This window comes from Pygocentrus nattereri, chromosome 17 (genome assembly GCF_015220715.1).
Source record: "Pygocentrus nattereri isolate fPygNat1 chromosome 17, fPygNat1.pri, whole genome shotgun sequence".
NCBI classification, from domain to species: Eukaryota; Metazoa; Chordata; class Actinopteri; order Characiformes; family Serrasalmidae; genus Pygocentrus; species Pygocentrus nattereri.
The window spans coordinates 36667112-36682449 of NC_051227.1; the positions used below are offsets into that span (position 1 = coordinate 36667112).

At 42.4% G+C, this 15338-nt stretch overlaps 1 protein-coding gene across 1 annotated transcript; it reads right to left on the minus strand.

Moving 5' to 3' along the window:
- Positions 1-5894: 5894 nt before the first annotated feature.
- On the minus strand, positions 5895-6842 carry LOC108436486 (odorant receptor 131-2-like). Its single transcript, XM_017713008.2, has one exon. It carries the CDS (start codon positions 6840-6842, stop codon positions 5895-5897), a length of 948 nt encoding a protein of 315 aa, XP_017568497.2.
- Positions 6843-15338: the final 8496 nt, after the last annotated feature.

Below are 15338 nucleotides of genomic sequence, written 5' to 3' on the forward strand. Positions count from 1 at the left end.
ACTTTAACTTTTATTATTTATAATGTGTATAATGTTCCTACTGTTTCTCATTTCAATTACTGAGTGCCTTACTTCTATTACTCTGCTGCTGTAATACTGTGAATTTCCCCACTGTAGGACAAATAAAGGATTATCTTAATAACAAATAAAATAAATGTAGAAAATCTTACATTATGAAACACCAAGAAATCTACCTTCCAAAAGGGCATCTCTATGTATGGAGTTAAAAAATTAAATATACACAGAAACAAGGGAAAGGCATGAAGGCATATATTTATAATTTTTAATTGTTTCTTTACTACTGATTTTACTGTTTTACTGTTGTTTTCGTTCTAAAATAAAAAAAACTCAAAAAAGCTTTGCAGTGTCTGTGTGAGTGTATAAACCCGATGATTGATGATGCAGGGGGCACCAACCAAAATCTCGACTAGGGCACCGCATTGGTCAGGGCCGGCTCTGCTGGCTGCAATCATTATCTTGATGTAAGTAAAGACAGTGATAATGATCATAAAGAGAAAAAGAATCTGGAACGTGTTTAAGCCTGCCACTCTTCCCCCATCATTAACTCTGCACTACACAAAGCATAGGTGAACAGAGCAGCAGGAGGAACTACAAATTAATATGCTAACAATGTGAACAATAGAACTATGGAGCTGATGCCCCATATGAACAAAAATCCAAAACATCTGTTTCTGCTGGCAGAGATGATCTTAAAGGCATGCATTTAGCAACACAGTACTACAGACACATTGCCACAAGAGTCAGTGGAGTACAAATGGTGAAAATAGATGCAATTGTACACATAATTCTGCAAGGAATCATGCGTATGTGGTACTGGTATGAATTCACAATCATTACATATCAGTTAAAGCCATGAGAGCAGAGTCAACAATTAGGGTTTGTGCAAAATGTAGCGAGTGTCCTCCCTGAACACTGCCTTGTTCAGGCTTAAGTAACTGTTAATCACTGAGTTCTGCATGTTTGGATTAAAAGCTTTAAAAAGTACAGTTGACTTTAAAAATACACACTTTACAAGTCAACAACTGTAGTATAAGTAAAAACACACAAGTGCGGGGAGCACAAAGAAATATGCTCATTGTAACATTCTCATGCATTTACAGTCTTTGGTAAAACTATCAAAAGTGAGACAGAGAGGAGGAGCCTGTGGGACATGTTGCTTAAACACAGCTTTGCAACAATTTTCATCACTAATTAAGTTTTGAGTCATATTTAAATCATGTTCTTTTATGGTCATTTTCTGGTCACACTTTTCAAAAGTTTGCTTCCTAATGATTACTGAAGTATTGGGAAACATTTAATAATGATCGGAAAAGAGAAACATATGTAGTGAAGGTGGACATGGAGATGGTTGATGTAGTGAAGGTGGACATGGAGATGGTTGGTGTGAAAGTAGAGGAGGCAATGGATAGGGCAAGATGGAGGCAGATGATCCGCTGTGGTGACCCCTAAAGGGAGCAGCCGAAAGAAGAAGAAGAAAGAGAAACATATAATTTGTGAGCAAACTTAGCAGTGTGTTATAAATGTATTTACACTGCTCAAAAAATAAAGGGAACACTTAAACAACACAATATAACTCCTAGTAAATCAAACTTCTGTGTAATCAAACTGTCCACTTAGGAAGCAACACTGATTGACAATCAATTTTACATGCTGTTGTGCAAATGGAACAGACAACAGGTGGAAATTATTGGCAATTAGCAAGACACACTCAATAAAGAAGTGGTTCTGCAGGTGGGGACCACAGACCACTTCTCAGTACCTTTCTGCTTTCTGGCTGATGTTTTGGTCACTTTTGAATGTTGGTGGTGCCTTCACACTCGGGGTAGCATGAGACAGACTCGACAACCCACACAAGTGGCTCAGAAAGTGCAGCTTATCCAGGATGGCACATCAATGCGAGCTGTAGCAAGAAGGTTTGCTGTGTCTGACAGCGTAGTGTCCAGAGGCTGGAGGCGCTACCAGGAGACAGGCCAGTACACCAGGAGACGTGGAGGAGGCCGTAGGAGGGCAACAACCCAGCAGCAGGACCACTACCTCCGTCTTTGTGCAAGGAGGAACAGGAGGAGCACTGCCAGAGCCCTGCAAAATGACCTCCAGCAGGCCACAAATGTGCATGTGTCTGCACAAATGGTTAGAAACCGACTCCATAAGGATGGTATAAGGGCCTGACGTCCAAAGATGGAGGTTGTGCTCACAGCCCAACACCGTGCAGGATGCGTGGCATTTGCCAGAAAACACCAGGATTGGCAAATTCGCCACTGGCGCCCTGTGCTCTTCACAGATGGAAGGTTCACACTGAGCACATGTGACAGACGTGACAGAGTCTGGAGACACCGTGGAGAGCGATCTGCTGCATGCAACATCCTTCAGCATGACCGGTTTGGCAGTGGGTCAGTAATGGTGTGGGGTGGCATTTCTTTGGAGGGCCGCACAGCCCTCCATGTGCTCACCCGAGGTAGCCTGACTGCAATCAGGTACCGAGATGAGATCCTCAGACCCCTTGTGAGACCATATGGCGGTGCGGTTGGCTCTGGGTTCCTCTTAATGCAGGACAAAGCTAGACCTCATGTGGCTGGTGTGTGTCAGCAGTTCCTGCAAGATGAAGGCACTGAAGCTATGGACCGGCCCGCCCGTTCCCCAGACCTGAATCCGATTGAGCACATCTGGGACATCATGTCTCGCTCCATCCACCAACGCCACATTGAACCACAGACTGTCCAGGAGTTGGCAGATGCTTTAGTCCAGGTCTGGGAGGAGATCCCTCAGGAGACCATCCACCACCTCATCAGGAGCATGCCCAGGCGTTGTACGGAGGTCATACAGGCACGTGGAGGCCACACACAATACTGCGCCTCATTTTGACTTGTTTTAAGGACATTACATCAAAGTTGGATCAGCCTGTAGTGTGTTTTTCCACTTTAATTTTGTGTGTGACTCCAAATCCAGGCCTCCATTGGTTAATAAATTTGATTTCCATTGATGATTTTTGTGTGATTTTGTTGTCAGCACATTCAACTTTGTACAGAACAAAGTATTCATTGAGAACATTTCATTCATTCAGATCTAGGATGTGTTATTTGAGCGTTCCCTTTATTTTTTTGAGCAGTGTATATAATGTGTAAATAAGGTCTTCTGTAAATTAGTTAAGTGTTGACTGTTGAATTACAGGTTAATTCGTTTTGATCTTTTAGACATTCACTGTACCAGACTGTAGTGGTGAAGAGAGAGCTGAGCTATAAGACAAAGCTCTCTGTTTACTGGTTGATCTACAACCCCAATTCCAATAAAGTTGTGACGTTGTGTAAAACAAATAAAAACAGAATACAATGATTTGCAAATCCTTTTGAACCTATATACAATTGAATACACCACAAAGACAATATATTTAATGTTCAAATGGATAAACTTGGATAAAACTCTTTTTTACAAATATTCACTCATTTGATGGCTGCAACACGTTCCAAAGAAGTTGGGACAGGGGCATGTTTACCACTGTGTTACATCACCTTTCCCTTTAACAACACTCAATAAGCGCTTGGGAACTGAGGACACTAATTGTTGAAGCTTTGTAGGTGGAATTCTTTCCCATTCTTGCTTGATGTACAACTTCAGTTGCTCAACAGTCCGGGGGCCCCGTTGTCATATTTTGTGCTTCATAATGCGCCACACATTTTCAATGGGAGACAGGTCTGGACTGCAGGCAGGCCAGTCTAGTACCCGCATTCTTTCACTACGAAGCCAAGCTGTTGTAACACGGGCAGAATGTGGCTTGGCGTCTTGCTGAAATAAGCAGGGACGTCCCTGAAAAAGACGTTGCTTGGATGGCGGCATATGCTGCTCCAAAACCTGTATGTACCTTTCAGCATTAATGGTGCCTTCACAGATATGCAAGTTACCCATGCAATGGGCACTAACACACACCCACACCATCAGAGATGCTGGCTTTTGAGCTTTGCGCTGATAACAATCCAGACAGTCCTTTCCTCTTTGGCCTGGAGGACACGACATCCATGATTTCCAAAACCAATTTGAAATGTGGACTCGTCAGACCACAGGATACTTTTCCACTTTGCATGAGTCCATCTCAGATGAGCTCGGGGGCCCAGAGAAGCCGGCGGCGTTTCTGGGTGTTGTTGATATGTGGCTTTTGCTTTGCATGGCAGAGTTTTAACTTGCACTTGTAGATGGAGCGACGAACTGTCTTCACTGACAGTGGTTTTCTGAAGTGTTCCTGAGCCCATGTGGTAATGTCCATTACAGAATGATGTCGGTTTTTAATGCAATGCCACCTGAGGGATCGAAGGTCATGGGCATTCAATGTTGGTTTTCTGCCTTGCTGCTTACTTGGAGAGATTTCTCCCAATTCTCTGAATCTTTTGATTATATTATGGACTGTAGATGAAGATAATCCCTAAATTCTTTGCAATCACCCTTGACAAGCAAGAATAGGAAATAATTCCACCTACAAAGCTTCAACAATTACAGTCCTCAGTTCCCAAACGTTTATTGAGTGTTGTTAAAAGGAAAGGTGATGTAACATAGAGGTAAACAAATGCCTGTCCCAAGTTCTTTGGAATGTGTTGCAGGCATCAAATTCAAAAAGAGTGAATATTTGCAAAAAACAAAGTTCATCCATTTGAACATTAAATATCTTGTCTTTGTAGTGTATTCAATTGAATATAGGTTGAAAAGAATTTGCAAATCATGGTACTCTGTTTTTATTTATGTTTTACACAATGTCCCAACTTCATTGGAATTGGGGTTGTATAAAAAATTACATATATTACTCCTTCAGCATTTAATAATTTCTTGAAAATAGATTTTTATATACTTTTCCTGGCTATGAACTCAGTGGTTTTATTTCATAGGTAGGTATTTGTATAATGTTGACTTCAAGGTTTTCTCTCTAAGCGATACCTATAGAGCCTGTATTTGCTTGGGTTCAGGAAATGTAGAAGTTACAGCTTGTAATGGCTTGGCTTGCTGCATACTAAATGATCCATCTACAGGTGTCATCAATACGTATCTCTGTGTAATACCTATTGATGATGCCTATAAGTTCCAAGCAAATTCACATAAGCCTTTTTTGGAAAATGTACATATTAAAAAATATTTTTTAAAATAATTCCTTAATAAAATTTAAAAAAAAAAATATTTTAAGACTTCCTTAAAAAGTGAGTTTTCAGCTCTGAAGCAATATTCAGCAAGGTCTCTGCCACTCACTTAAGCAGGACCAATTAACTTCCAGATGTGACCAATATATATTAATTCTATAGAATAAACATCTGGTTGCAAGAAAGTGAAAAATAGTGGAGATATACATTTTTGAAAATGGGGGGTAAAAATATTTATTTGTATAATCTAATTACTGTGAAACATTTATCAACAACTATTTACATGAATACATGCAAATTACACCAGCTAAATGGAATTGGTGAGACTTAGTGTCAAAGAATCACAGACATGAGCAAAAGGGCCAAACTTCATAAAAAATAACAAACACATTCATAAATAATAAAAGTAGTTGGAGTAGAGCTGCAGGATTTTGCAAGGTCCTCTGAATTTAATAGAAGTTTTTAAACGATTTTTTTTTTTTTTGGACTTCAGAACTGCACATGTGCTGTGTGGGACTGCAGGCAGCCAGTAAGGCCATAAATCTCTGGGGGCCCACAGAATGGAGCATCATGTCAAGTTACAGTGTTAATGGAACATCGTGTCATGATATTAAAGGAGCATCGCCTCAAGCAGAATTAACTTTAAAAAGTTACTCATAGTTAAAGTGAAGAGTTTAGCATTTTCATGAAATAAATATGCTTTGTAAAATATAATTCATTAATTAACTAACATTGATTTAAGTGAGTTTTAAGTTTGTCTTATTTTCTTTTCAGTGGACAACATTTGGAATGATCAAACCCCCAGCATGCATAATGTCTTAAAATAATGGAAAATTTCTCATCTCTCACTCCATAAATCAATGGACTAAGACAACGAGGTGCAATAATAAAAACAATAAAATTTGAATATCTTACATTAATAAACACCATGACATCAGCCTTCCAAAAAGTCATTTCAATATATGGGATCAAAAACTGAACTACACATAGAAACAGCTGAACGGCATGAAGGACCACAGTTCTAAGACTCTTGCTTGTTGATTTCTTTTTCCCTAAAGAGACAGTTCTGGCTGCAATCATTATCTTGATGTAGGTGAAGAAAATGATAAAGCTCATAAAAATGAAAAGAAGCTGTAAAATGGCAGCACGAGACTGTGCCTGCCATTCTTTCTGTAACATTATTTCCATGCTACATATAACAGGTGAAAACAATGCACCAGAAGGGATCACTGAAATATGGGCTATAATAAAGAACACTGGAGGCATGGTGCTGACACCCCATATGATGATAAATCCAAAGTATCTTGTCCTGCTATTAGAAATCTCAGCGTGTCTTAAAGGCATGCATATAGCAACATAGCGCTCAAGACACATTGCCACAAGAGTCAGTGGAGAACAGATTGAAAGAATGGATATTGCCGAACAGATGAATATACAAGGAATCATATGGATATAGTACTGGAAATAATTCCCAATCAACATCATATCTGTAAAAACCATGAAAGCAGAGTCAACAAATAGGGTTTGCGCAAACAAAATGTAGCGAGTATCCTCCCTGAACATCACCTTTTTCAAAAAGGTGAATATCATCAGACAGTTCACGTAGAGGAAAATCCCCACCAGTATCTGCACCAACATCACTTTTTGCATAAAACCAGTGTATGACAGAGGGCCAGTGCTCCAGCTGCTGTTTACAATGCTTTGCATTTCTGCAAATGTTTCAAATAAACACAAACATGAATGAAGCAAAGATCAACCTCAATTAAGATGTAATCCCTAAATGTCTAAATGTCTCACTTAAGAGGTTAAGGCAGTGTGCAGCACTCATGGTCCCATAGTTCATGTATTTATATTGTTTTTAAAAGACCTTAATGATGGAAGGGTGGGGCAATATCTTCCTCACTACTAATAGCATAGCAACAATGTTGGTGTTGATGTTAATATTAAATAATGAAGTTCATATTTTACTGATGTTCTTTTTTGCAGTTTTGTTACTCAGCCTTCATTATTACAGGGGAAAATGGCAACTTTCTGAGTAATGCCTTACACACTTGCAAGATTTTTTACTGGCATTCATCTGTAGTACAGTCACCAGCATTTATGAACTAGCTCACCTTGGTGGCATCTACCTGGCCTGATTTAGTACATTCATAACAAAAGAGTAGCACAGAAAAGCTTTCCATAGTTTATGACAACTTAAGAATAACCATTTCATTGTGTCCCATTAACTGCTGAGCATCAAATAACCAAACTGTTTAATTTCAGATTAGCATGAAGCAGTGGAAAAACAAATATATAAAAATACTCTCACTGAATAAAAAAAATCATATTTGCTTGATATTGTTATCTCAACTTGTTTGTGAGACAAGGTATGATTGGGCATAAAAGGCAGCAGCAAAATCTAGAACATGGGAGGACTTTGGAGAGGCCAAGAAAAAAGACTTTCAGTTGGCTTCAAGAAGGTCCTGTACAAGGGTGGGAATCTCTAGGCACCTTACGATTCGATCTGAATATGATTCAGTGTGCTGCGATGCAATTATTAAACGATTATCTTTTATTTTCTATACAGGATTTCTATTTTTCTCATTGCGTGAGTACTTGGCAGTTTTAAAGCAAAATATTAGTAATGATCCATAAAAACTGAATTCCAACGTCTTTTATTAATAAATCAAATGGAAGTGATGCGGCAAGTAAACTGGAAGGCCCACATTCACTGCTCTTGTTTGGAGCATGAGACACAGTATAATATCTTCGAGACGGAATGCTGAATCGCAGCTCCATAGTGGGCAACAGAGTGAAAGCCCTGGTTCTTATCAACTGAGCATGGATGCAAATCCATGGATGCAATAAAAGTTGCAACAGAGTTTGTAATATGCTTCACCCTTTCTGAGTTGGGTGGAAGCTTTGACATTGCTTGCTCGATGGTTCTCTGGTTGGAAGCAAGTACAACCAGACAGAAAATGGACGGAAACATGTAATGTGGTTCCTTATGTTTGTCATTTCCAAAATATTTTAGTTATTTTAGTAATATTTTAGTGTGACAACTTGCATATAGCGTGGCTCTTGTCCAGGTCCCTTTTCTACTCCGTAGAAGCCAAAGTGCTTCCAGACACTAGCTCAGGGGTCAGAAACAGAGCTTTTATAGCCCTGGTGTAGCTCCACAACAAAATTAGATTTTTAGGTTTAAAAAAATCCTCCTTTTGCAGTAAAATAAAGCTCTGCTGATGTTTCTTATGCGGTTTTAACAATTGATGATTAATGGACTCTGTAATGGGACTGTCAAACACCAAAAAGTTGCAAAGATGAAGTCAGCTTCTCTTTCTAATTTTCATGTTTCACCATCCAAAAGGTCCCACCTATATATTCTGGTGCCTCAGGCAGAACTTACAAGAACAAGAAGCTGGAGAATAAGAAGCTGACATGCACGTAAAACTGTTGAACGTTGAGAGACATTTTTACAAGAAACTGACTTTTGAGGAAACGTTTCTTGGCGGAGATGGGAGGAAAGCAGATATAGATAAAGCTTAAAGTAGAGCAAAGTATGTCTGGGCTTTTGATTAAATGTTTTAACCCATACTAGGATATTAGCACATACTGAGACATATTTCTACATAAAATGTAGCTCCAAAGGTGGTTTGATTTTTGCTGAAAGGCATTCTTGTGATATCTTGGGAGGAGGGTGTTAGAAAGGATGAGGAAAGGAGGATACCATCAACTGAACTTTTATTTTCTCTTAACAGGCTTTTTACCTCACCTTCAGGAGAGCAGTTTATTTACGTTCTTCTGGGTATCTCTGTTTTTCCACCCCCACCCACTCTTATTCTACTACTCCCAACCAGCATCTCTTATATTCCCTTTTCTTATTCCCTGCTGGACAATCCTAGAATTACTGCTGGGTTATTGCAGGTCTGTAAACATTGCATTATAAATTAAAATTTTGAAAATGTTTTTTTGACATGTGTGTATCAATTCAAAATCGTCCATGTCCGCATCACGATGCATCTAAGAATTTTTGCCTCCAACCCTAGTTCTGGCTAACTCAGGATGGGCCGGAGTGGCTTTGCTCAGGTGTGTACTCAGCAGGAGTGGAGAAAGGAATGAGAAGATTATCAGCTACTGGAAGCAGCACTTCAAAGAACTCCTGAACCATCATGGGAGTACAGACCAGTGGCTTCTGCATGTCAGACTCTATTTCCCTGGCTGAGGTCTCATAGGTAGTTGCCAAGCTCCTTGGTGGCAAGGCCCCAGGGTAAATGAGATTTGCAGAGAAATGCTTAAGGCTCTGGATGTTTTGGGGCTGTCATGACTGACATGCCTCTGCAATGTCCCGTGGACCTCAGGAACAGTGTACCCTGTGAATTTCAGACTGCAGTGGTGGTCGCTATTTTTAAGGAAGGGGACCACAAAATGTGTGCCAGTTACTGTGGTATCATACTGCACAACTTCCCTAGGCAAAATTCATGCCAGGGTGCTGGAAAGGAGACTCCAACCAACAGTCAAACCTCAGCTTGAGAAGGACCAATGCAAATCCCTGGCTGAGGAACAGTACACCTTTGCAGCCTGGTGCAGATTGTTGAGCGGGCATGGGAGTTTGCCAAACTAATCTACATTTATTTATATAAGTGGAAAATGCATTTGGAAGCAGCCCAAGGCATGTTATATATGGTAGATTCATCAAGTTTATTTGCAACTTCTACTCCTCTGGACGGATTGCTACATCCATGGCTAATACAGTTTTTCTCCAACTTCTTGCCCATACCAGAGTGGGGCTGGGAATGTCAGCATGGTCAGTCTTTACAAACTCCTCCATTGGACCCTCACCTCTCTGCCTCCTCCAGTGTCTCGGGTGACTTATAACAATGTTCTAATAATATTCCATCATCAGACATCTGAAAGTAGCTGGCTCTAGAGGTAATGCAGCGATCCTTCATTTTCGAGGCGCCTGGATCTTGGATATTTTCAAGCAGTTTTTCATGGCTCTGAGCAATTACAAAGGCATCAGCACTGTGGCTATTCAAGTAAGGGTACTGTCAGAGCAAAGTCCTCAGTGAGCATACTGGATCACTTCCAGACACTTAAGATGAGGACCAAGGCAAGAATCATCATCTCGGGAACTTGCCTACAGGAGAGAAAGTAAGGTTTTCAGCAGGCTTCACGCACTTCACTGATGACTCCAAGGCTGGTGTGAGAACAAGGGCATTGGCTGTTTGAGCAACTGGATTGCTTTCTTTGAGCGACCAGCCTTCTATTGCAGGGTAGAATCAGGGTAGAACCCAGTTTCCACTCAAGCCACTGTGGGTCTATCGTCCTGTCTGAGCACATGGAGAAGGTACTACACCAGGCCTGACTGAAAGTAACATCAATAAACAACAGATGAGTAAGTAGTGTCATCAGCAGATACGTGTTTATGATACAGACAATGCCTTCTCAATTTCTACCATTCCCCTCTATCTGACCTGTTGTAATATTAAATATCCTGCTAGCTATGAAGGGAGAAAAAAGCCTAAATTGGTCATTAAAGCCAGAACAATTTCCACAATATTGAGACAGCTGACCAGGTGATTAATACTGCTTAGGTGGATGAACCCTCTTCCCCCTTATTATTTTCAGTGGATCAAAGAGATTATACAATATTTCAACCTATAGAAGATACTCTCTTCACAGATCTTTGCAGAGATTTTCATAGGATTTGGCAGCCCTTCCTGACATGAGGATAAAATGGAAGCCAAAAATGCAACTCCATAATATGCATTTATTTTGGTTACAATACCTCAGTTAGAAATGGAATTAGTTTTATTCTGTTTGTTTGTATGTAAAACAGGGAATGTGAACATTTACAGAGTATGGCTAATGACTCTGGCAGATCTGACTATGAGAGCTTAACTAAAAGGAGAGAACCAGAGGGACACACAGACATGGGAGCACTCTGAAACAGTTTGGCATCCCTCCGCTCCACCGTCCACGAAACTGAGTGACTGCGTAGGAGCAGCGGGACGACAGTACCAGCGTCTCAGTTTTCCATAATTCCCTGTGTCCATGGACCCCTGGATCTGCTGCCTTTATCTAAGGGGGGACATTACCTACCAAGAACAAGTGAGTTTTCAGCCTAGATTTAAAGATTGAAACTGTATGAGTCCCGAACATTTTCTGGAAGATCATTCCAGAGTTTGGAGGCTTTATAAGAAAAGGCTCTTCCCCCATCTGCAACCTTATGAATCTATTCATATTCATATGAATTCATATGCTTATTAATAAAGCCAGCACTCTGTGATCTGAGTAGTCATGATGGCTCATAATAGGAAATAAGCTCTTGCAGGTACTCACGAGCGAGCACATGTAGGGCTTTATGTCAATTTATGTCAATAAAGGAATTTTATAATCAATAATGAATTTAACAGGCAGCCAATGAAATGATGACAGCACTGTACTGATACGATCAAATGTTCTAGTTTTAGTGAGGACCCTGGCAGCAGCATTTTGGACTAGTTGAAGTTTGCATAGATTCCTGTTTGTACATACTTGCAGTAGTGCATTACAGTAGTCTAGCCTACAACCCCAATTCCAATGAAGTTGGGACGTTGTCCATCCATCCATCATGGGGGGGGGGGGGGGAGGTTGCGCTCAGAGGAGGCATCCTAACCAGATTCCCGAACCACCTCAACTGGCTCCTCTCAACATAAAGAAGCAGCGGCTCTACTCCGAGTCCCTCCCGGATGACCGAACTTCTCACCCTATCTCTGAGGGAGAGTCCAGACACCCTGCAGAGGAAACTCATTTCAGCCGCTTGTACTCGCGATCTTATTCTTTCGGTCATTAGCCAAAGCTCATGACCATAGATGAGGGTGGGAACGTAGATCGACCGGTAAATCGAGAGCTTTGCCTTGCGGCTCAGCTCTTTCTTTACCACAACAGACCAGTAAAGAGCCCGCATCACTGCTGACCCAGCACCAATCCCCTGCTCCCTTGTACCATCACTCGTGAACAAGACCCCGAGATACTTAAACTCCTCCACTTGAGGCAAGAGCTCATACCCGAGCCAGAGAGGGCTCTCCACCCTTTTCCGCCTGAGAACCATGGTCTCGGATTTAGAGGTACTGATTCTCATCCCGGCCACTTCACACTCTGCTGCAAACCGATCCCGCGAAAGCTTAAGTTCATGGCCTGATGTCCCCAATAGGACCACATCATCTGCAAACAGCAGTGATGTGACCTTGAGGTCACCAAACCGGACACCCTCCATCCCCTGACTGCACCTACAAATTCTATCCATAAAAATTATGAATAGAATCGGTGACAAAGGGCAGCCCTGACAGAGTCCAACTATCACTGGGAACGAACGTGACTTACTGCCGGCCATGTGAACCAAGCTCCTTTGTTTGTACAGGGCCTGAATGGCTCGTAGCAAAGAGCCATGTACCCTGTACTCCCGAAGCACCTCTCACAGAATACCCCAGGGAACACAGTCGAATGCCTTCTCCAGATCCACAAAGCACATGTGGACTGGTAGGGAAAACTCCCATGAGCCCTCCAGAATCCTGAAGAGGGTAAAGAGTTGGTCCAGTGCTCCACGACCAGGGCAGAACCCGCACTGCTCCTCCTGAGTCAGAGGTTCGACTATAAGCCAGACTCTCTTCTCCAGTACCCCTGCATAGACCTTACCAGGGAGGCTGAGGAGTGTGATTCCCCTGTAGTTGGTACACACCCTCCGGTCCCCTTTTTTAAAAAGAGGCACCACCTCCCCAGTCTGCCAATCCAGTGGCACCGCGCCAGATGTCCACGCAATGTAGAAAAGGCGTGTTAGCCAAGACAGCCCCACAACATCCAGAGCCTTGAGGAACTTGGGACAGATCTCATCCACCCCTGGAGCCCTGCCACTAAGGAGCTTTTTAACTACCTTATGACTTCGGCCTCAGTAATGGACAAGCCTATTCCCATGTCTCCAGACTCTGCCTCCTCACTGGAGAACATGTCGGTGGGATTGAGAAGGTCCTCAAAGTACCACCGGGTTCGAGGATTACCGCCCTGACAGGCACCAACTACCTAGCGACCACAGCTACAGTCAGCCGCTTCAACAATGGAGGAGCGGAACATGGCCCATTCTGAGTCAATGTCCCTCAACTCCCCCGATATCTGGTCAAAGTTCTGACGGAGGTGTGAGTTGAAGATCTGACAGGTTCTTCTGCCAGACGTTCCCAGCAAACCCTCGCTATACGTTTGGGTTTGCCTGGTCTGACCGGCATCTTCCCCCACCACCTGATCCAACTCACCACCAGGTGGTGATCAGTTGACAGCTCAGCTCCTCTCTTTACCCAATTGTCCAAAACACACGACTACAAAGTCAATCATTGAACTGCGGCCTAGGGTGTCCTGGTGCCATGTGCACCTATGGACACCCTTGTGTTCAAACATGGTGTTCCTTATGGACAAACTGGTTTGCACAGAAGTCCAAAAACTGAAGCGTCTCCAGGAGGAGCACTTTCAAGCATCCTTCCCAAAGACTCTAAGAAGACTGGGTACTCTGAACTGCTGTTCGGTGCATAAGCACAGACAACAGTCAGGACCCATTCCCCAACCCGAAGGCGTAGGGAAGCTACCCTCTTGTCCACCGGAGAAAACCCCAATATACAGGTGCCGAGTTGAGGGGCTATGAGAAATCCCACACCTGCCTGCCGCCTCTCACCATGGGCAACTCCAGAAAAGAATAAAGTCCAACCCCTCTCAAGGAGATTGGGAGAGAGCCCAAGCTATGTGTTGAGATGAGCCCGACTATATCTAGCCGGTATCTCTCGACCTTGTGCACCAACTCAGGCTCCTTCCCCGCCAGTGAGGTAACATCCCAAGTTCAAAAAGCCAGTTTCAGCACCCGAGGATCAGAACACCAAGGCCCATGCCTTCAGACACTGCCCGATCCACAAAGCACCGAACCCCTACTACTGCCACTCCCATTGGTGTTGGGAAGTTGTGTAAAACATAAATAAAAACAGAATACGATTATTTGCAAATCCTTTTCAACCTATGTACAATTGAATACACTAAAAAGACAAGATATTTAATGTTCAAATGGATAAAATATTGTCTTTTGCAAATATTCACTCATTTTGAATTTGATGCCTGCAACACATTCCAAAGAAGTTGGGACAGGGGCAACAAACAGGTAAACAGGTTAATTGGAAACAGCTGTCATGATTGGGTATAAAGGGAGCATCCCTGAAAGCCTCAGTCGTTCACAAGCAAAGTAGCATGTAGATAGCCCTACCCACAAGCTAGGTCACATCCTGGATCTGGCAATCACTAAAGGTTTAAAACACAAATGTCTTCTCTTTCAAATCAATTCAGAAATAAGAATGAAAGTGCCGGAAAGTTGTTTTACAAAGTGGTACTTTGACGGAAACAGGTGAGAAGACTAAAAATATTTATGTAAGTTCACCAAACACAACTCTTCCTCCTTCTTGTGTAGCCCTGGTGTAGGGTTTCCCTTTTTTTTGGCTTGTCAGTGTGGGAGGAGGCATGTAATCACGGAGCCAGCCATGAAGTTGCGAATCAGGCAGGTATATGGGCACCCTGGGGTCCTTAGAGCATTGTGGCTAAGCTAGGCGCAACAGCATTGGTGGCAGTGGTTGCAGCACCGGGCTGGTTTTATCAAGTGACTGTGGTTTTAAGGTACGTTGCCCTTTTAGTTATATACTTTGCGATATGTTGTGAAAACTAGATCTAGCAGTCAAGTGGCCTGTTTTGCTCATTTAGTGAGGGACCGGCACAAACGAGGTGCCTTGGTTACCGGTGGTGTTGTGTTGGGAGCAGAGCAGAGTTGAGCTGCGCTGCTGCAGCTGTGTTTGATGTGTACACGGCAACCATGTATGTAGCGGGCAGCTACAGTATTGCTACTAAGAGTATTGTTGTCTGGGTCATAATAAACGTCTAGCCACCACTTGATGCTGGTTGCTGTTTTAAGCGCAGGTATGTTTTCCTCTTCTTTTTTATATAGTGGTATTAGAGTACAGCTGTTAGCTTCTGCTGTTAGCTACTTGTAGCCCTCTGGCTATTGCTGTTGGCATAGTCTTCTAGCTGCTATCGGTAGCATTTATATTCTCTTAGCTAGCGTAGTTAGCTACGAATAGCCTTTTAGCCACTGCTGCTAACACTTGTATACTGTAGTCACCCACAGCCTCCTAGTTCAAGTTCAAGTTCAAAGTGTTTATTGTC

What these genes read in the sequence shown, in the direction of transcription:
- LOC108436486 (XM_017713008.2), bottom strand. Translation starts at nt 6,842, where the DNA reads ATGCAAAGCATTGTAAACAGCAGCTGGAGCACTGGCCCTCTGTCATAC.